This window comes from Echiichthys vipera, assembly GCF_963691815.1.
Source record: "Echiichthys vipera genome assembly, chromosome: 22".
In the NCBI taxonomy this organism is placed as follows: Eukaryota; Metazoa; Chordata; class Actinopteri; order Perciformes; family Trachinidae; genus Echiichthys; species Echiichthys vipera.
Genome location: NC_139847.1, coordinates 1,084,355 through 1,105,127, shown reverse-complemented (window position 1 = coordinate 1,105,127; position 20,773 = coordinate 1,084,355). Strand labels below are relative to the sequence as shown.

The following is a 20,773-nucleotide window of genomic DNA, read 5'->3' as shown; positions in this document are numbered from 1 at the left end:
ATGGACAGCTGATCAGCTGTGCTGCAGTTGGACCAGTCTGTTTCATGATAACCACTGCAAACACAAGCTTTTAGATTTACTGCAATAAACGCTTCAGCATTCATGTTCCAGCCTCTTCTTTTATTTCTGTTCATGTTTAGAAATATGAGAGGAGAAATCTATGTGGCTTTAATGTGGCTCGTTACACTGCAACATATTATTCACCTGTGGCATCAAACAGAGTTCACCTGACCACACCTGAGGCAGTCTGGCTTGGAAAGGACACGCCCCCCTCAGGTGTTTTCACTCACTTAATTAGAGGCTTTATTTTCTGCCTTCCTCCTTTGGTTTGTCTTGTTGCCTTGAACCATGTGAACGACCTGTAAGCAATTATCATTATTTTATCTGTTGATTCACATTGTTATTGCACACTTCTGTGTTTGCATGTTTGCTATTATGACAGCAAGGACATCATGAGTGAGCATGCACGACAGGAGTGAAGTAACCTACAGGCCTAGGCATGAAAACGATGGTCTTCTTCCTCTGATGGCATCGTTTTAGTGTGTAAAGACTTTTTTATCACAGATTAGATGAATATAAGTATCACTGAAGGATACAAATAACTAAATGTGCAACTATTTTGCATCAGTGGGTTTGGTTCACTTGTCTAATAGATTAGTTTTTAATGAAGCAACAGTCTCTCCATGTGATCAAACATTTATTAAGGCGAAAGAACAACTTATCTCCACAGCTCAACTTTAAATATTCAGTGTTGTCACATCAAACAACCTTTTGTGGTTCTGATCAATATGAACTCGCTCTGAACTCTGAATGTCTCCTTACATGTAAAGTGAGGAATTCAAATGTTCATTAAACAGTTTCTGGGCCAGAGGCGATGTCCCTCACCTGAACTGAGCTCAAATATAATGCTATTATAGAAAACGGGGTCATCAGCGAACAGATTGAACTTATGGACTTTGAATGTCACTGGATAATAAAACTGAACCCCAACTCAGCTGAAGTGAGTTTTTAAAACACCTCAAACAAGAGTCTGTCTCTGTGACATGGTGATACTTTCTTTCTGTTTGTTCAAATAATGAATTATATCCAAATGAGCCAGTTGGTGACATTGGCAGAACATTTACAGTACATATCCACAGGGCATCAGTGATGAGTTTAAAGACAGAGGAAGAGCCACCTGACAATCAGACAGAGGAGCAACGAGGAACCAGAACACGTCTGTGGTGAGCTGCTTTTTCTCTCTATGTTTTATAATATCAGAACAGTTGATGTAAGGACATTTGGGACCTGAACACAAGACTTTATATTTGATAGTCTTAAAATTGACAGAGCGCTGCTGTAGAGATCTGATTATGGATGTGATCAAACTGCTGTTGTTCACATGTTCTATGAGGTTTATGTCTGAAAGCAGCCGTGTTTATACTTTAAAAAGTGTATTTCCCTAAATACCAAACTAGTCTTTTAACAGGGACAGTGTTTCCAGGAGACAGAGATATGTACAACTGTGTCTTGTCTGTGTATGTAGTTTTGACTGTACCTACAGACTGAACAACAGGGGTCCAACAATTGAACCCTGGGGGTCTCCACTCACTATATCAGCCTTTCTAGGGATAAAATTACAGAAGACACAAATAAATAATGGTCGTTTGGTTAAGATACAAACAAGCAAGTGTTTACTGCACATGGAGAGGAATAAACATATTTACCAAAATATGATGTATTGATTATGTTTGATTGATCATCTAAAGCCTATTGAGTGTTGCCTGCTTTCATATACACTTTAAACGTTCACATTTCCAGGTCATATTCCAGTTGTGGAGCTCTGAGAGTTATTGAGTCCTGAGTCATGGGTCCAACTGTGGTGACTGCTGTCCTGCTGTTGGTCTGTCTCCAGGTCACTGTGACAGAAGGTCTACGTCGGCACCATTTATCACCAATACGTTATTGTATGTATCTGACGCTTTTGTCCAATCGCTGTGTTAAATACTTCAGGACTCCAAAAACTTGGACTGATGCAGAGGTGACAGCTGGAATATGGTCAGGTCATATTCCAGCTGTGGAGCTCTGAGCGTTAGTGAGGCCTGAGTCATGCGTCCATCTGTGATGACTACAGCACTATGGTCACTTTATTTTATATTTATTCAATATTCATCTGTTACACAGAGCTAGCATATACTTAGACTGCTGTTTTCCTGCCATGCACCACTATCACTTTATTATTTAGCTTATAGTTATACATTATATTTATACTCTATTACTGCACTATAGTTCTGTTTACGTCTGCTCATTACACACATGTATCATGTCTGACCTCATCTGAATCCGATCATTGTCCACTTATATCTTTTCTGCACTACAGTTCTGTTTATACCCGTTTTAACAGTCTACTGCATGTTTACATTGTTTACATCATATACACCCGTTCACACGTCTGCTTACATCTGATACACACATGTCTTTCTACATCTCACGCCGACGATGTTCTCCGTATCTAACCTGTACTAACACACTAACATCCTGACACTTATTCTTCTTCTACACTTTATTCTTGTTGATAGGTTAAAATGTTTTTGTATAGTTGCACTGTCGTTATTTGCTGCACTGTGTGCCCTGAATTGCCCCCCGGGGACAAATAAAGTTTTTTGAATTGAATTGAATTGAACTGCTGATGTTGGTCTTTGCCCAGGACACTGTGACCCAGTTAGTGCATAAGTAACTTACTATCATGACACATTATTGAACTCAAATGACAGAGATTCGGTCATTTGAGCAATTTTGGTCTGTGTCCTGGACACTGATACATTTGTATTTCCACCTAAGTACAATAGGTTCAGCAACAATGTATTGAATAAGCTAAAACCCCCAAAAACCTGGTTATTAAAGCACTTGTGTTCCTACAGCTGGTGCAGAACTGTTCTTATGTAGGCAATATCCAGACAGACCATGTGGTGACGGATGGAGCCGCCTTGATGACGATCGCTGTGTTAAATACTTCAAGACTCCAAAAACCTTCAGTGAAGCAGAGGTGATGCAAACACACACAGGGATCAGAGAGAATGATAATAAATCTCTCATCTTGCTCACGTTTCTGTTGATTTCAGGAACACTGCCGCAGTTTGAATGCTGGTCTGGTGACAATGCACAAAATGGATGACGTGTATAACCTGGTTTGTTTGAACTGGCGTGCAACAAGAGAACCCAAAACTGCCTGGATTGGAGTCGTAAGATCAGGGGTGAGCAGTGAATGTGTGACAGATTGGCTGTTCGTAAATTCAGTGATGGTTGAATGGGAGGAAAGAGCCTGATGTCTGATACATAGAGGAGTGTGTGTGTCACATGTCATCACTGATCCTTTCCAGAGCAAGTTCACATACACTGATGGATCCGAACTGAACTACCGTAGTTGGGCATTGGGTCAGCCTGACAACGCTGCCGGACAAGAGGACTGTATCGAAATGATTATCGAATTTGGTAAGGTCAGGACAGAAAGGTCGTTTTTAGACTGAGACTTACTTTACACTGCCAAAAGTGGTATGGGACTCAGATGCACGTTTCTACTATAAATTAGCAAGATCGATCAAAAACATACGACAGCCATCAATCAAAAAACTAAGGGTACGTCCACACGATCGAAAAACATCTTCTTTTCCACGTCGTTCTAAAAAAGTTTCTGATCACACAGAAATATCTGTGTCCACACGAAACCATTGAAACTAGCGCTGTAGTACACATGCCGGGCCATTACAGCAGGTGGCGCTGTAACTCTGCCACAGAAATACACCTGTAAACAGAAATACACACACACACACAGAAAGGAACTTGCAGCCTTATTAGCATCATCATCGTTTATCATGAACCTGCACCTCCTCCTGAACAAGTGACCTTCATCAATGTGAAATGAGCACTTTAAGAAAGATAGATGGAACATTTATAAAGCAGCCATGACAAAATGTCTGAGAGCCATATGGAAGCAGCCCCAGCCCTTTTTCTCTCAGCATTTCACGTTCATAAGATAAAAATGTTCATCCATTATCAGGAAATGTGAAGAAACAAGATGATTCTGTTTGAATTCAGACATTTGTGTTTGATGAACCATTAATTGGGATGTTTTCTGTTTTTATTCCAAGACTGGATAAGGTGGCATGACATACGCTGCTCAAAGAAGAATTACTTTGTGTGCGCCAAGAAGATGTGATCATCAGCAGCTGATTTCACTTCTCCAGTCAGTGTGGACATGGACAGCTGATCAGCTGTGCTGCAGTTGGACCAGTCTGTTTCATGATAACCACTGCAAACACAAGCTTTTAGATTTACTGCAATAAACGCTTCAGCATTCATGTTCCAGCCTCTTCTTTTGTTTCTGTTCATGTTTAGAAATATGAGAGGAGAAATCTATGTGGCTTTAATGTGGCTCGTTACACTGCAACATATTATTCACCTGTGGCAATAAACAGAGTTCACCTGACCACACCTGAGGCAGTCTGGCTTGGAAAGGACACGCCCCCCTCAGGTGTTTCCACTCACTTAATTAGAGGCTTTATTTGCTGCCTTCCTCCTTTGGTTTGTCTTGTTGCCGTGAACCATGTGAACGACCTGTAAGCAGTTATCATTATTTTATCTGTTGATTCACATTGTTATTGCACACTTCTGTGTTTGCATGTTTGCTATTATGACAGCAAGGACATCATGAGTGAGCATGCACGACAGGAGTGAAGTAACCTACAGGCCTAGGCATGAAAATGATAGTCTTCTTCCTCTGGCGGCATCATTTTAACATGTAAAGACATTTTATCACAGATTAGATGAATATAAGTATCACTGAAGATTACAAATAACTAAATATGCAACTATTTTGCATCAGTGGGCTCAGTTCACTTCTGTCTCATACAATTGTTTTTAATTTTAATGAAGCAACAGTCTCTCCATGTGATCAAACATTTATTAAGGCGAAAGAACAACTTATCTCCACAGTTCAGCTTTAAATATTCAGTGTTGTCACATCAAACAACCTTTGGTGGTTCTGATCAATATGAACTTGCTCTGAACTCTGAATGTCTCCTTACATGTAAAGTGAGGAATTCAAATGTTCATTAAACAGTTTCCAGGCCAGAGGCGATGTCCCTCACCTGAACTGAACTCAAATATAATGCTAATGTAGAAAACGGTGTCATCAGCGAACACATTGAACTTATGAACTGTGAATGTCACTGGAGGATAAAACTGAACCCCAACTCAGCTGAAGTGAGTTTTTAAACCACCTCTAACAAGAGTCTGTCTCTGAGTCACATGGTGATACTTTGAGTGTTTGTTCTTTCAATGAATGATATCAAAATGAGCCAGTTGGTGACATTGGCAGAACATTTACAGTACATATCCACAGGGCATGAGTGATGAGTTTAAAGACAGAGGAAGAGCCCCCTGACAATCAGACGGAGGAGCAACGAGGAACCAGAACACATCTTTGGTGAGCTGCTTTTTCTCTCTATGTTTTATAATATCAGAACAGTTGATGTAAGGACATTTGGGACCTGAACACAAGACGTTATATTTGATAGTCTTGAAATTGACAGATCGCTGCTGTAGAGATCAGATTATGGATGTGATCAAACTGCTGTTGTCCACATGTTCTATGAGGTTTATGTCTGAAAGCAGCCGTGTTTATACTTTAAAAAGTGTATTTCCCTATATATCAAACTAGTCTTTTTACAGAGACAGTGTTTCCAGGAGACAGAGACATGTACAACTGTGTATCAACAACATTGTTACAGTAACAGTGTTTGGTGTAATTACATATCAATGATGTGTCTTAATGACTGTATCTACAGACTGAACAACAGGGGTCCAAGACTTGAACCCTGGGGGTCTCCACTCACTATATCAGCCTTTCTAGAGATTAAATTACAGAAGACACAAAGAAATAATGGTCCTTTGGTTGAGATGCAAAGCAAATTAGGACTGAGACACATTTCTCAGGTCTTTGTATATTAATAATGTTATTCAAACAACTTAACATGTTTTATCTTGTATGTTTACATCCTACATTATGGAAAAATAGAACATGATGGGATTTGACATTGAGTTATGTCTAGTTTAAGGTGTAATTTAATAGGATATACTAAATATGTGAGTTTGATCACCTTAAACCTGTGTAGTGTTAAGTACTTGGTTGTTTTTCTACATTCAAACTTAAAACGTTCACATTTCCAGGTGATATTCCAGCTGTGGATCTCTGAGAGTAAGTGAGGCCTGAGTCATGCGTCCAGTTGTGTTAATTGCTGTCCTGATGTTGGTCCGTGTCCTGGACACTATGACACTTGTAATTCCTCGTAAGTACAATGGGTTCAGCAACAATGTTTTGAATAAGCTAAAAAAACAACAACCTGGTTATTAAAGCACTTGTGTTCCTACAGCTGGTGCAGAACTGTTCTTATGTAGGCAATTTCCAGACAGACCATGTGGTGACGGATGGAGCCACATTGATGACGATCGCTGTGTTAAATACTTCAAGACTCCAAAAACCTTCAGTGATGCAGAGGTGATGCAAACACACACAGGGATCAGAGAGAATGATAATAAATCTCTCCTCATCTTGTGCAGACAGTTATGATAATGTTCAACACTTGCTCACATTTCTGTTGATTTCAGGAACACTGCCGCACTTTGAATGCTGGTCTGGTGACAATGCACAAAAGGGATGACATGTATAACCTGGTTTGTTTGAACTGGCGTGCAACAAGAGAACCCAAAACTGCCTGGATTGGAGTCGTAAGATCAGGGGTGAGCAGTGAATGTGTGACAGATTGGCTGTTCGTAAATTCAGTGATGGTTGAATGGGAGGAAAGAGCCTGATGTCTGATACATAGAGGAGTGTGTGTGTCACATGTCATCACTGATCCTTTCCAGAGCAAGTTCACATACACTGATGGATCTGAACTGGACTACCGTAGTTGGGCATTGGGTCAGCCTGACAACGCTGCCGGACAAGAGGACTGTGTCGAAATGTTAATCGATTATGGTAAGGAAAAATAGAGTCGACAGAAAGGTAGTTTTTAGACTGACACTTACTTTACACTGCCAAAAGGGGTATGGGACCCAGATGCACATTTCATGTACTTCTTTAGACATATGTTCGTCCATTATCAGGAAATATGAAGAAACAAGATGATTCTGTTTGAATTCAGACATTTGTGTTTAATGAACCACTGAATGGGATGTTTTCTGTTTTTTTTTCCCAGACTGGGGAAGGTGGCATGACGTACGCTGCTCAAAGGAGAATTACTTTGTGTGTGCCAAGAAGATGTGATCATCAGCAGCTGATTTCACATCTCCAGTCAGTGTGGACATGGACAGCTGATCAGCTGTGCTGCAGTTGGACCAGTCTGTTTCATGATAACCACTGCAAACAAGCTTTTAGATTTACTGCAATAAACGCTTCAGCATTCATGTTCCAGCCTCTTCTTTTATTTCTGTTCATGTTTAGAAATATGAGAGGAGAAATCTATGTGGCTTTAATGTGGCTCGTTACACTGCAACATATTATTCACCTGTGGCAATAACCAGAGTTCACCTGACCACACCTGAGGCAGTCTGGCTTGGAAAGGACACGCCCCCCTCAGGTGTTTTCACTCACTTAATTAGAGGCTTTATTTGCTGCCTTCCTCCTTTGGTTTGTCTTGTTGCCTTGAACCATGTGAACGACCTGTAAGCAACTATCATTATTTTATCTGTTGATTCACGTTGTTATTGCACACTTCTGTGTTTGCATGTTTGCTATTATGACAGCAAGGACATCATGAGTGAGCATGCACGACAGGAGTGAAGTAACCTACAGGCCTAGGCATGAAAACGATAGTCTTCTTCTTCTTCTGATGCCATCATTTTAATGTGTAAAGACATTTTATCACAGATTAGATGAATATAAGTATCACTGAAGGACACAAATAACTAAATATGCAACTATTTTGCATCAGTGGGCTCAGTTCACTTCTGTCTCATACAATTGTTTTTAATTTTAATGAAGCAACGGTCTCTCCATGTGATCAAACATTTATTAAGGCGAAATAACAACTTATCTCCACAGTTCAACTTTAAATATTCAGTGTTGTCACATCAAACAACCTTTGGTGGTTCTGATCAATATGAACTCTCTCCGAACTCTGAATGTCTCCTTACATATAAAGTGAGGAATTCAAATGTTCATTAAACAGTTTCTGGGCCAGAGGCAATGTCCCTCACCTGAACTGAACTCTAATATAATGCTAATGTAGAAAACGGTGTCATCAGCGTACAGATTGAACTTATGAACTGTGAATGTCACTGGAGGATAAAACTGAACCCCAACTCAGCTGAAGTGAGTTTTTAAAACACCCTCAAACAAGAGTCTGTCTCTGTCACATGGTGATACTTTCTTTGTGTTTGTTCTTTTAATGAATGATATCAAAATGAGCCAGTTGGTGACATTGGCAGAACATTTACAGTACATATCCAAAGGGCATGAGTGATGAGTTTAAAGACAGAGGAAGAGCCACCTGACAATCAGACGGAGGAGCAACGAGAAACCAGAACACGTCTGTGGTGAGCTGCTTTTTTCTCTTTATGTTTTATAATATCAGAACAGTTGATGTAAGGACATTTGGGACCTGAACACAAGACGTTATATTTGATAGTCTTGAAATTGACAGATTGCTGCTGTAGAGATCTGATTATGGATGTGATCAAACTGCTGTTGTCCACATGTTCTATGAGGTTTATGTCTGAAAGCAGCCGTGTTTATACTTTAAAAAGTGTATTTCCCTAAATATCAAACTAGTCTTTTAACAGAGACAGTGTTTCCAGGAGACAGAGATGTGCACAACTGTGTCTTGTCTGTGTGTGTCGTATTGACTGTACCTACGGACTGAACAACAGGGGTCCCAGAATTGAACCCTGGGGGTCTCCACTCACTATATCAGCCTTTCTAGAGATAAAATTCCAAAAGATACAAATAAATAATGGTCGTTTGGTTAAGATACAAACAAGCAAGTGTTTACTGTACTTGGAATAAACATATTTACCAAAATATGATATATTGATTATGTTTGATTGATCATCTAAAGCCTAATGAGTGTTGCCTGCTTTCATTCACACTTTAAACGTTCACATTTCCAGGTCATATTCCAGTTGTGGAGCTCTGAGAGTTATTGAGTCCTGAGTCATGGGTCCAACTGTGGTGACTGCTGTCCTGCTGTTGGTCTGTATCCAGGTCACTGTGACAGAAGGTCTATGTAAGTACCATTCATTACCAACACGTTATTGTATGTAGCTGACGCTTTTGTCCAAAGCGACTTCCATTAGGTGCATTAAACCATGAAGGTACAAACCCAGGAAATCTAGCATTAGGTCAGTTCTCTAGCTAAAGTACTTGTGTTCCCACAGCTGGTTATGGTCTACACACATGTAAAAAATAGACGATGTGGTGACGGATTGAGCCGCATTGATGACAATCGCTGTGTTAAATACTTCAGGACTCCAAAAACTTGGACTGATGCAGAGGTGACAGCTGGAATATGACCTGACCATATTCCAGCTGTGGATCTCTAAGAGTTAGTGAGGCCTGAGTCATGCGTCCATCTGTGATAACTGCTGCCCTGATGTTGGTCTGTGTCCAGGACACTCTGACCCAGTTAGTGCATAAGTAACTTACTATCACGACACAATTTTGAACCAAAATGACAGAGATTCGGTCATTTGAGCAATTTTGGTCTGTGTCCAGGACACTGATACATTTGTATTTCCACGTAAGTACAATAGGTTCAACAACAATGTATTGAATAAGCTAAAAAAAAAACAAAACCTGGTTATTAAAGCACTTTTGTTCCTACAGCTGGTCCAGAACTGTTCTTTTGTAGGCAATATCCAGACAGACCATGTGGTGACGGATGGAGCCGCCTTGATGACGATCGCTGTGTTAAATACTTCAAGACTCCAAAAACCTTCAGTGATGCAGAGGTGATGCAAACACACACAGGGATCAGAGAGAATGATAATTAATCTCTCCTCATCTTGTGCAGACAGTTATGATAATGTTCAACACTTGCTCACATTTCTGTTGATTTCAGGAACACTGCCGCACTTTGAATGGTGGTCTGGTGACAATGCACAGTAGGGAGGACATGTATAACCTGGTTTGTTTGAACTGGCGTGCAACAGGAGAACCCCAAACTGTCTGGATCGGAGTCATAAGATCAGGGGTGAGCAGTGAATGTGTGATTGTGATCAGAGAGCAGACAGATTGGCTGGTTAGTGAACTCAGTGATGGATGAATGGGAGGAAAGAGCCTGATGTCTGATACATAGAGGAGTGTGTGTGTCACATGTCATCACTGATCCTTTCCAGAACAAGTTCACATACACTGATGGATCTGAACTGGACTACCGTAGTTGGGCATTGGGTGAGCCCAACAACGCTGCCGGACAAGAGGACTGTGTTTTAATGATTATTCAAATTGGTAAGGAAAAATAGTCGATAGAAAGGTCGTTTTTAGACCGACACTTACTTTACACTGCCAAAAGGGATATGGGACCCAGATGCACATTTCACGTACTTCTTAAGACATATGTTCGTCCATTATCAGGAAATATGAAAACCTCTGTGAAGAAACAAGATGATTCTGTTTGAATTCAGACATTTGTGTTTAATGAACCACTGAATGGGATGTTTTCTGTTTCTTTTCCAAGGCTGGGGAAGGTGGCATGACGTACGCTGCTCAAAGGAGAATTACTTTGTGTGCGCCAAGAAGATGTGATCATCAGCAGCTGATTTCACATCTCCAGTCAGTGTGGACATGGACAGCTGATCAGCTGTGCTGCAGTTGGACCAGTCTGTTTCATGATAACCACTGCAAACACAAGCTTTTAGATTTACTGCAATAAACGCTTCAGCATTCATGTTCCAGCCTCTTCTTTTATTTCTGTTCATGTTTAGAAATATGAGAGGAGAAATCTTGATCAACTTCTTCCCGATGCATCTGTTTTAATCACAACTGTGTGCAACAGATTTAATGGTGACAACATTCTGTGTCTCCTACTTTGTCTTTACTTTATATTCAGTAACTTACAGTAAAGATAAATAGCTGGTGTTTGACGGACAGGTGGTCGTCTGCAGTCCGTCCATGGTGCTGAACTCAGCCCAGACAGTCAGACTACCCCTGACTCAACTGTCAGAAACCGCCCCGGACGCTGCCATCTTCCTTTTTCCATGTGCACGAAGCGCTGCCATGTTTAAGTTTTGCAACCGTGGGCAGGAAAGGGAGGAGCTTGGGGGGGAGAGGGTGCATTGATTGGACCCTGAACTGGAGGTTTCCATGTGCCCGCCCACTTCTATCGGCAACCTGATTCTTACCTTAACAGATGTATGAGGCGTTTACTCTGTTAACCATCGAGTTTCATCATGTTTAGAAATATGAGAGGAGAATCACATTCAGTGTGCACCAACCTTTTTAATGCCTTTGACATTTTAGTTCAGTGCTTAAGTGCTAATGTTGACGTGCTAAAGTAATTTAACCCGCTTTATTCACACCTCGTTTCCTGGAGTGAGACCAACAAAACTAAGGTTTCCCTTCTGTAATATTTTTGATGGGACCTTCTCACACAGAGGGGAGTCTTTGGTAAAGACGTCTGTGCACTAAAGTCACTGTTTTCTGTGTGTCATGTTTCTTTTTGAGTAGTTTCCTGTTTGTCCAGGTGGTGGAACTATAACACTGTGACATGCAGTCTGTAAGCTTCACCTGGTTTATGAAATGTGTCACACTTCCTGCACACAGACAGGTCTTTGTTCAGTTGTTAGGTGTTTTTTGTGACATAGTTCATGCTAATAGAGCACATAGTGTCCATAAAAGCACTTCATTTAAGTTGGGCATTCACAAGAGACAGATTTAAAGTGATGAACTAGTTAAAAACGTGCAATAAAAGTAACAAGTATGAACTACATAGAAGGCAAGATCAGACGCTATAGGACAAAGTGCCTTTTAAAACTTTAAACTGACTCTTTTCATGACTTGGGCGAGTCCATTTCTGGGAGGGAACCATGAATGAACGGTCACCCTTGGTTTCTGAGCCTGGTATTTGGGACGGACAGTAGACCTTGTTCATTAGACCTCAGTTAGGTCACCATGGCTAGATGATGCAATAGTTCCCAGATATAAGGGGGGGGTCAGGTCAAAAATACCCCGGTTGGTCGGCTCGTTTACGCGCAGGTGCTCGGGTCAGTAGCTCTAAGGAAGGTGGCGCTCGGCTCAGACTGAGGTCATGTTCAATGGTGATGACACTGAGCACCTGATGCGCCTTCACGTGGTGGGGCTGAGGTACTACATTCAAATAACATAATTGGTTCAGTAACCAACAGATATTTTTCCACATAAAAAACAGATGCATCTGGAAGAAGTTGATCAAGATTTCTCCTCTCATATGAACAGAAATCAAAGAAGAGGCTGGAACATGAATGCTGAAGCGTTTATTGCAGTAAATCTAAAAGCTTGTGTTTGCAGTGGTTCTCATGAAACAGACTGGTCCAACTGCAGCACAGCTGATCAGCTGTCCATGTCCACACTGATTGGAGATGTGAAATCAGCTGCTGATGATCACATCTTCTTGGCGCACACAAAGAACTTCTCCTCTGAGCAGAGTGCATCATTCCAGAGCCCCCAGGCTGTAAAACAAACAAAACATCACGTTTAGTGTCATCAGGATCAAATCAAATCAACCTTTATTGATATGGCGCTTTTCATACAGAAAAGTATCACAAAGTGCCGGACAGGGATGTACAGTAAAAGAGAAACATCAAATAAAATACGGAGAAGAAAGTTAAAAGAACCCAACCCTCCCACCCCCACAGTCATGCACAGAGACACAACAACTATGTATACGTTCATAAACACATTCACACAGACACACACACTTGCACCTACACAAACACTAGCTGTCACTACAGAGACATGGCCGGGCAGCGAGACCTGAGGTACAGAGGAGGCTAGAGGAAGCTTCCTTTGGGGGGCAACCACACCGGGAGAGAGTCACAGTGGAAGAGAAGGTGCACACTTGTGGTAAACAATCATTCACATGACCAATGCCCCTAAATAACGCTTCATGTTCTCTGTTTGTGGCCAAATTTCAATCACAAAAATGTCTCCGAGTGGTAAAAAGAATATTATCTCATCACGTAGATCAACAGAAACTGAACACATGTAGCAGTGTCAGTATAATAGCAGCAAGAAGCATCATGCTGGACCACGGCAGCAGGCACCACCACCACCATCAGACCTATTTCATCTTGAAAACTTGCTTCCATCGATTCTTAAAATTACAAATTCAACCTCACTTACTAAAACGGCTCGAATCAACGCAGGCCTCCTGTGCATGAGTGTTGTCTGGCTCACCAGGATACCAAAAGCTGTAGTTGAATTCAGATCCATCAGTGTTTCTGAACTCTGCCTGAAAAACACAAAGGTGAGGATCAGTGATGACATGTGACACACACACACACTCCTCTATGTATCAGACATCAGGCTCTTTCCTCCCGTTCATCCATCACTGAGTTCACTAACAGCCAATCTATCACGCATTCACTGCTCACCCCTGCTCTTTGGGCTCCAATCCAGAAGGTTTGGTCATAAAAGTTGGTATCCCAGGTCAAACAAAGCAGTTTTATCATCTCTGCATGACTGTGAACTGAAACCAGGTCACTGTTTAAAGTGCGGCAGTGTTCCTGAAATCAAGAGAAATGTGAGTTATACTCTTCACCAGCACTTTATCATCACATACAGTATCATAGATGAAGATAGTTATTCTCTTTATTCTGTTGACTGTGTGTGTGTGTGTGTGTGTGTGTGGGGGGGTGTGTGTGTGTCCATCACCTCTGCATCACTGAAAGTTTTTCGAGTCTCGATTAATGTAACGCAGCGATCGTCATCGATGCGGCTCCATCCGTCACCACATGGTTCACCTGGCTGATTTTCACATTGAGGATTTAAAAGATCTGTGGGAACACAAGCGCTTAAATGACAAAGTTTCTTGAGTTTAAATCCAATAATGTGTTGGTGATATTATGGTACTTACAGTTTAAATCGACAGTCTGTAAGTAATTAGGACGTAAGGTATTACTACGCATACTCTGGGTGCCCAGGACACAGACCAACATCAGGACAGCAGTCACCACAGCTGGACGCATGACTCAGGTCTCACTAACTCTCAGAGCTCCACAACTGGAATATGACCTGGGAATGTTACGGGTTAAAAGTGTGAATAACTGCCTTTAAAATGTAAATATCCTTTGATAGTAACTCATTCATTGACAATAGAGATCCCTTCTATTCTACAGAGAGAAAAAGCAGCTCACCACAGACGTGTTCTGGTTTCTCGTTGCTCCTCTGTCTGATTGTCAGGTGGCTCTTCCTCTGTCTTTAAACTCATCACTGATGCCCTGTGGATATGTACTGTAAATGTTCTGCCAATGTCACCAACTGGCTCATTTGGATATAATTCATTAAAAGAACAAACACTGAAAGAAAGTATCACCATGTCATGTTTGAATTTGTGAAAAAAAACAAGCAGAAACTCATGTCAGCTGAGTTGGGGTTCATAATATCAGTCTGTTTGCTGATGACGCAGTTTTCTATATTAGCAAACTTACTTTCTTTCAGTGTTTGTTCAAATAATGAATTACATCAAAATGAGCCAGTTGGTGACATTGGCAGAACATCAGCATGTCAACAGGGCATGAGTGGAAAGTTTGGACTTTATCAAGCCCCATGCTCTTGATGGGACCTTGGAGAGCCCATCCAAGCCAGGTTTGGGCTGCAGCGGGTCTTCCTGGGGGGCCCAAGCCTGACTGGCTCAACTGGCGTTATAAGATAGGGCTGATGGGAACCAATGAAGAGTAAAGGTTCGGCTTACTTTAGGGCAGGTATGAGACGGCCGCGTATGTGTCTAAACTTTGCCTGAAGACAATCAACTTGGTAGGTATGCTGAGCCAAACTGACGGGTAGCTGTGAAGGCACTGTCAATGTCACAGCTGGTCTGAGGTTCGGCAGCAGGAGAAATACGGAAAGACACTGTGTGTCCATGCAGTACTTGGATATCTTGACGGACTGTGCATAGGGGGAGATCCTCAGGAAGGCCCTTCATGCAGAGAGACTTAGCGGCTCCTGGCAACAGCATGGTCCTGTCTGATCCATTGTCAAGGATTGCAAAGGTGTCCAAGGTCCGCTCCCCATACTGTACAAGCACGGGCACAACCTTTAACATGACCCGATTTTCGACTCCCTGCCGGTCTAGGTACAGATCATCAGCGGAAGAGCTGGTTAGGCAGCTCTCTTCCTGGACTGCTGCACCTCCATGAGCCCTCTCTGGGCTGGTATTGACCTCAGGGAGAGCCAACAGGTGTTTTCCCTGGCAGATGTTACATGGTTTCTTCAGGTTGCACTGGGCTGCTTGATGCTTTCGTGCACATCGCCAGCATCGTTTATTGGCCAGGATCCAGTCTTTGAGTTGGTCTTTGGAGTGCTTGGCAACATCACCGCACTGGCTGAGGTAATGCTCCGCGCTCTTGCAGTAGGCACAATAGGCTTTATTCTTGACTCTATTCTCGCTATTCCGGTGGAAGTTTGCTCAGCAGTCGAGCTACGTGTGAGCCACAGTTTAGTTAAATTTCCCCTTAAGGTCCCAGAGTCTGCAACAAGTCAACCAAAGATTTTATCTGGCGGGAGAATCTCCAGAATGCTGCAGTGTCTCCGCGCTTGACTTCAGAGGCTTCCAGGATGCCTGTTATCTCCCTAAGGGCGAGCTGATGCGGTTGACCATACTGATCATGGAGGGCTGCCATGGTATGTGTATAAGGGTTGGCGAGTTTAAAAAGGCATCAGCATTGAGCCTGGCTTTCTCTAGCCTTAGGTGGTCCACAAGTACCTGATATTTGAAGAGCTCTGTAGTGTAGGCTGCGGGCGCTGAGCACATTGAACCTGCATAGGCTGGTGCAGGATAAAAAGATGGCGGAGGAGGGTTCTCTTGGCGATAGAAAGGGATGCCAGTGTTAGGAGCCGTGTATGGGTGCTCAGGTTGCAGCATCATATATAAGCATCAGGCGGATAAGCATCAGCTTTAAGGGTGTAGTAGGGTTGGCTACCAGCAGGCTCCGACATAAGGTTAAGAACGATGTTGTGCAGGTCTTCAACCATTTCAGGCCATGGCGGAGGGTCAGGCAATTCATCCTCTTCCCTTAGTAATCCAGTCGGAACTGAGTAGCTCTGGGAGACTGCAGTGCCGGCTGGTTGAGGGTTTGGGTGCAGATATAGTGGGGTTGGACCAGTGGCTCGACCCATATCCACTCTCAGGGAGCGAGCTACTTCGAGCTAACTCTTTGATTTCACTTCGGGCATCATCAAAGGCATCATGCCTGTCTGGAAAGCCTGACGGGATTGTGCTAGGCTGGCGTTCTCTTCTTGAATGGCTCTCATCTCGGCTTGGAAGTGTGGCTCCTGGTAGGGGCTACCCTGGTAGGGGGCTGTATACTCAGATAGGACAGAACTGCTCCAGTCTCTCCTCTGATGGCGGCTCGGGGCTAGCTGAGGATTCTCTTGGTAAGCTGGATTCCCGTGGAAGCTAGCCGAGGGAGTCTGTGCTGGATGGAAGGAGGTCATCTGGGCTGGATCCTCCCGTGGTATAAGCATCCCACCCCCTGAAGTAGGTCATGGTAGATTTCTGGCATTCTCTGCAATAGGGATCCCCATAGTCCACCTCGAAGTCCCTGAATCTGCTAGGTCTACGTGTTTGCCGGCGAGGCCTCAGAGTAGGATTTATTTCTCTATCCAACTCCATCTTGAATACTGTTATCTGGCTCGAAGGACCAATGTTTTGAAGGTAACGGAGTAGCGCTAAATCGTACAAGGTTTAACAGCAAACAATTATGGCGTGCCGATCAGAACACAGGAATGAAGAGAAGGAGATGAAATTTCTTCTTAGACTGTTCAAGTTGTATTTATTTCCAATTCTCAAATACTCTGTATTGTCATCAGCTATCAGTCAAGAACTCAAAACCCAGAGTATTAATACCCTGAGTCATGCATCCATGATTTGACCCCACCTGTGCATCACTGAAATTTTTTATCTCCCGATAAATTTGGCACAGTGATTGTCATCAATTGTCTGGGGTATCAGAGAAACTCAGGAGGGTCTTCAACAAACACTGTATCCCTGTGTGTTTCAAACCCAGTAACACACTCAGACAGAGACCAGTACATCAACACAGGAGAGCTCACTCCTCAGGCCAGGACTCTGCTGCCCACTCACATCTCAAGGAGAAAGCCCACTCCTCTGATGACAACAACGTCCACATCCTGGACAGAGAGGACAGATGGTTTGAAAGAGGAGGAAAAGAAGCATCTCTGCAAAAGTAGAGAAACCATGGCTAAACAGAGGAGGACGAGGTCTGAGATGCCACTTATCTCCAGTTTCCAATGCTGCCCTTTCATCCCTTCATTCAACAATCTAACCTCAAAGAACAACTGTTCACAAATGGCCTCCTGTGACTCCAACGACTGTCGTTAAGACTCAATAGAGCACTAACCAAGTCCAGACCTACTTCCACCAACCACCAGACCAGGACCAGGACCAGGCTGGGACTAAACCAGCACTAACAAAGTCCAGACCTACTTCCCACCAACAACTGGCATTCTAACGACGGGCGTTGGCACTCGGAGCTCAAAGGGTTCCAATGACATCATCGGCCTTGTGAGAGGTTAAATACCTGGATCTCCACACCAGTTAGTTGGACCAGACCCAGCCTGGTCCTTGTCCTGGTCCAGTCCCAGCCTGGTCCTGGTCCTGGTCAGATGTGCACATAATCTGATGAAGCCTCTTGGATGAGAGGTGAAAAGTCTTCCTAGACAAATAACCACGTCCAGTTACTTTTGACTGATGCTTTGGGGAAAACGACGACCTGGACACACGAGAACATTCACAGTTCATAAGTTCAATCTGTACGCTGATGACACCGTTTTCTATATTAGCATTATATTTTAGTTCAGTTCAGGTGAGGGACATCGCCTCTGGCCTCGACACTGTTTAATGAACATTTGAATTCCTCACTTTACATGTAAGGAGACATTCAGAGTTCGGAGCGAGTTCATATTGATCAGAACCACCAAAGGATGTTTGATGTGACAACACTGGATATTTGAAGTTTAAATGTGGAGATGTCAAATATTTGGAATAAATGTTTAGTTGTTTTTTCTCCATAATGTTGTAATTGATCACAAGGAGAGACTGTTGCTTCTTAACATAAAATAATAAACCTTGTATGAGATAGAAGTGAACAAACACAACGATGCACGCAGAATGGTTACACACGGCCACTCTTTTCGCAATTTTTGGCACTTCTGCATTGGATCAAACTAGAATTGACTGGTTGGGGCTTGTTTTTTTCCTGATCTTCATCCCTCACCTGTTTTTTCCGTGTGAGTGTTGAATAATATTTGACATCACCCTTCAACTTCAAATATCCAGTGTTGTCACATCAAACAACCTTTGGTGGTTCTGATCAATATGAACTCGCTCCAAGCTCTGAATGTCTCCTTACATGTAAAGTGAGGAAAATCAAATGTTCATTAAACAGTTTCTGGGCCAGAGGCGATGTCCCTCACCTGAACTGAACTCAGTACAGACTTCATCACCTTACACACAGAGAGAGAGAGACTCTGTTAGGGTCAGTGTGAAAATATAAGAGGGTCACTTCAGCTCTCTTAGTGGAGCCACACCTGGGTCAGGGATGCAAAAGACCCAAACTGGACTGAGTTGAAGCTGAGTTAGATCTCACAGATTCAAAGGAACACAGTTTTAATGGTGCTACTCTGCTCATATAGAAAACGGTGTCATCAGCGCACAGATTGAGCTAATCAACTGTGAATGTCACTGGGGGCTCAAACTGAACCCCAACTTAGCTGAAGTGAGTTTCTGCTGAGTTTTTTTAAACACCTCAAACAAGAGTCTGTCTCTGTGACATGGTGATACTTTCTTTCTGTGTTTGTTCTTTTAATGAATGATATCAAAATGAGCCAGTTGGTGACATTGGCAGAACATTTACAGTACATATCCACAGGGCATCAGTGATGAGTTAAAAGACAGAGGAAGAGCCACCTGACAATCAGACGGAGGAGCAACGAGGAACCAGAACACGTCTGTGGTGAGCTGCTTTTACTCTCTCTATGTTTTATAATATCAGAACAGTTGATGTAAGGACATTTGGGACCTGAACACAAGACGTTATATTTGATAGTCTTGAAATTACCAGAGCGCTGCTGTAGAGATCTGATTAAGGATGTGATCAAACTGCTGTTGTCCACATGTTCTATGAGGTTTATGTCTGAAAGCAGCCGTGTTTATACTTTAAAAAGTGTATTTTCTAAATATCAAACTAGTCTTTTTACAGAGACAGTGTTTCCAGGAGAAGGAGATATGTACAACTGTGTATCATCAAATTTACAGTAACAGTGTTTGATGTAATTATATCTCAATGATGTGTCTTAATGACTGTATCTACAGACTGAACATTAGGGGTCCAAGACTTGAACCCTGGGGGTCTCCACTCACTATATCAGCCTTTCTAGATTATAAATTAGAGAAGACACAAAGAAATAATGGTCCTTTGGTTGAGATGCAAAGCAAATTAGGACTGAGACACATTGCTCAAGTCTTTGCATATTATTAACAATGTTATTCAAACAACTTAACATGTTTTATCTCGTATGTTTACATCCTACACTATGGAAGAATAGAACATGATGGGATTTGACGTTGAGTTATGTCTAGTTTAAAGTGTAATTTGATAGGATGTAGTGAATATGTGAGTTTGATCACCTTAAACCTGTGCAGTGTTAAGTACTTGGTTGTTTTTCTACATTCAAACTTAAAACGTTCACATTTCCAGGTCATATTCCAGCTGTGGATCTCTGAGAGTTAGTGAGGCCTGAGTCATGCGTCCAGTTGTGTTAATTGCTGTCCTGATGTTGGTCCGTGTCCAGGACACTATGACTATTAACTTAATTCCACGTAAGTACAATGGGTTCAGCAACAATGTATTGAATAAGCTAAAACCCCCAAAAACCTGGTTATTAAATCATTTGTGTTCCTACAGCTGGTGCAGAACTGTTCTTATGTAGGCAATTTCCAGACAGACCATGTGGTGACGGATGGAGCCGCCTTGATGACGATCGCTGTGTTAAATACTTCAAGACTCCAAAAACCTTCAGTGAAGCAGAGGTGATGCAAACACACACAGGGATCAGAGAGAATGATAATAAATCTCTCCTCATCTTGTGCAGACAGTTATGATAATGTTCAACACTTGCTCACATTTCTGTTGATTTCAGGAACACTGCCGCAGTTTGAATGCTGGTCTGGTGACAATGCACAAAATGGATGACATGTATAACCTGGTTTGTTTGAACTGGCGTGCAACAAGAGAAATCCAAACTGCCTGGATTGGAGTCGTAAGATCAGGGGTGAGCAGTGAATGTGTGATTGTGATCAGAGAGCAGACAGATTGGCTGTTAGTGAACTCAGTGATGGATGAATGGGAGGAAAGAGCCTGATGTCTGATACATAGAGGAGTGTGTGTGTCACATGTCATCACTGATCCTTTCCAGAGCAAGTTCACATACACTGATGGATCCGAGCTGGACTACCGTGTTTGGGCATTGGGTGAACCTAACAACGCTGCCGGACAAGAGGACTGTGTCGAAATGATT

At 42.4% G+C, this 20,773-nt stretch overlaps 2 protein-coding genes and 2 long non-coding RNA genes across 5 annotated transcripts; 3 read left to right on the top strand and 1 right to left on the bottom strand.

Moving 5' to 3' along the window:
• The first annotated feature begins 1,197 nt into the window (after nucleotides 1-1,197).
• LOC310964445 (C-type isolectin Sp-CL4-like) lies at nucleotides 1,198-7,323 on the top strand. Of its 2 annotated transcripts, none has more exons than XM_083937577.1 (6): nucleotides 1,198-1,223; nucleotides 6,208-6,326; nucleotides 6,411-6,535; nucleotides 6,646-6,777; nucleotides 6,904-7,015; nucleotides 7,236-7,323. In XM_083937577.1, the coding sequence occupies exons 2-6, from the start codon at nucleotides 6,254-6,256 to the stop codon at nucleotides 7,301-7,303; spliced, it is 510 nt and encodes a 169-aa protein (XP_083793703.1). In that variant the 5' UTR covers nucleotides 1,198-1,223; nucleotides 6,208-6,253; the 3' UTR covers nucleotides 7,304-7,323. The 2 variants fall into 2 exon arrangements, with proteins under 2 accessions (XP_083793703.1, XP_083793704.1); XM_083937578.1 differs by lacking the exon at nucleotides 1,198-1,223 and adding an exon at nucleotides 5,440-5,464.
• A 2,805-nt stretch (nucleotides 7,324-10,128) lies between these two features.
• On the top strand, nucleotides 10,129-10,746 carry LOC310964456. Its single transcript, XR_014593744.1, has 3 exons — nucleotides 10,129-10,229; nucleotides 10,375-10,486; nucleotides 10,716-10,746. It is a non-coding gene; the product is annotated as an uncharacterized lncRNA (long non-coding RNA).
• Nucleotides 10,747-12,577: 1,831 nt separating this feature from the next.
• Nucleotides 12,578-14,395, bottom strand: LOC310964439 (C-type isolectin Sp-CL4-like). Its single transcript, XM_083937570.1, has 6 exons — nucleotides 14,371-14,395; nucleotides 14,091-14,248; nucleotides 13,889-14,010; nucleotides 13,609-13,740; nucleotides 13,358-13,466; nucleotides 12,578-12,684 (listed from the first exon to the last, which is right to left on the bottom strand). The coding sequence occupies exons 2-6, from the start codon at nucleotides 14,200-14,202 to the stop codon at nucleotides 12,617-12,619; spliced, it is 543 nt and encodes a 180-aa protein (XP_083793696.1). The 5' UTR covers nucleotides 14,203-14,248; nucleotides 14,371-14,395; the 3' UTR covers nucleotides 12,578-12,616.
• Nucleotides 14,396-19,175: 4,780 nt separating this feature from the next.
• Nucleotides 19,176-20,504, top strand: LOC310964451. Its single transcript, XR_014593739.1, has 4 exons — nucleotides 19,176-19,209; nucleotides 19,954-20,075; nucleotides 20,161-20,285; nucleotides 20,396-20,504. It is a non-coding gene; the product is annotated as an uncharacterized lncRNA (long non-coding RNA).
• Nucleotides 20,505-20,773: the final 269 nt, after the last annotated feature.

Coding starts and splice junctions, on each gene's coding strand:
- LOC310964445 (XM_083937577.1), top strand. CDS start 6,254: ATGCGTCCAGTTGTGTTAATTGCTGTCCTGATGTTGGTCCGTGTCCTG. Junction 6,536..6,645: donor AAACCTTCAGTGATGCAGAG/GTGATGCAAACA, acceptor TGTTGATTTCAG/GAACACTGCCGCACTTTGAA. Junction 6,778..6,903: donor TTGGAGTCGTAAGATCAGGG/GTGAGCAGTGAA, acceptor GATCCTTTCCAG/AGCAAGTTCACATACACTGA.
- LOC310964439 (XM_083937570.1), bottom strand. CDS start 14,202: ATGCGTCCAGCTGTGGTGACTGCTGTCCTGATGTTGGTCTGTGTCCTG. Junction 14,011..14,090: donor ACAGACTGTCGATTTAAACT/GTAAGTACCATA, acceptor GTGTTCCCACAG/ATCTTTTAAATCCTCAATGT. Junction 12,685..13,357: donor CGTTGATTCGAGCCGTTTTA/GTAAGTGAGGTT, acceptor TTTGTTTTACAG/CCTGGGGGCTCTGGAATGAT.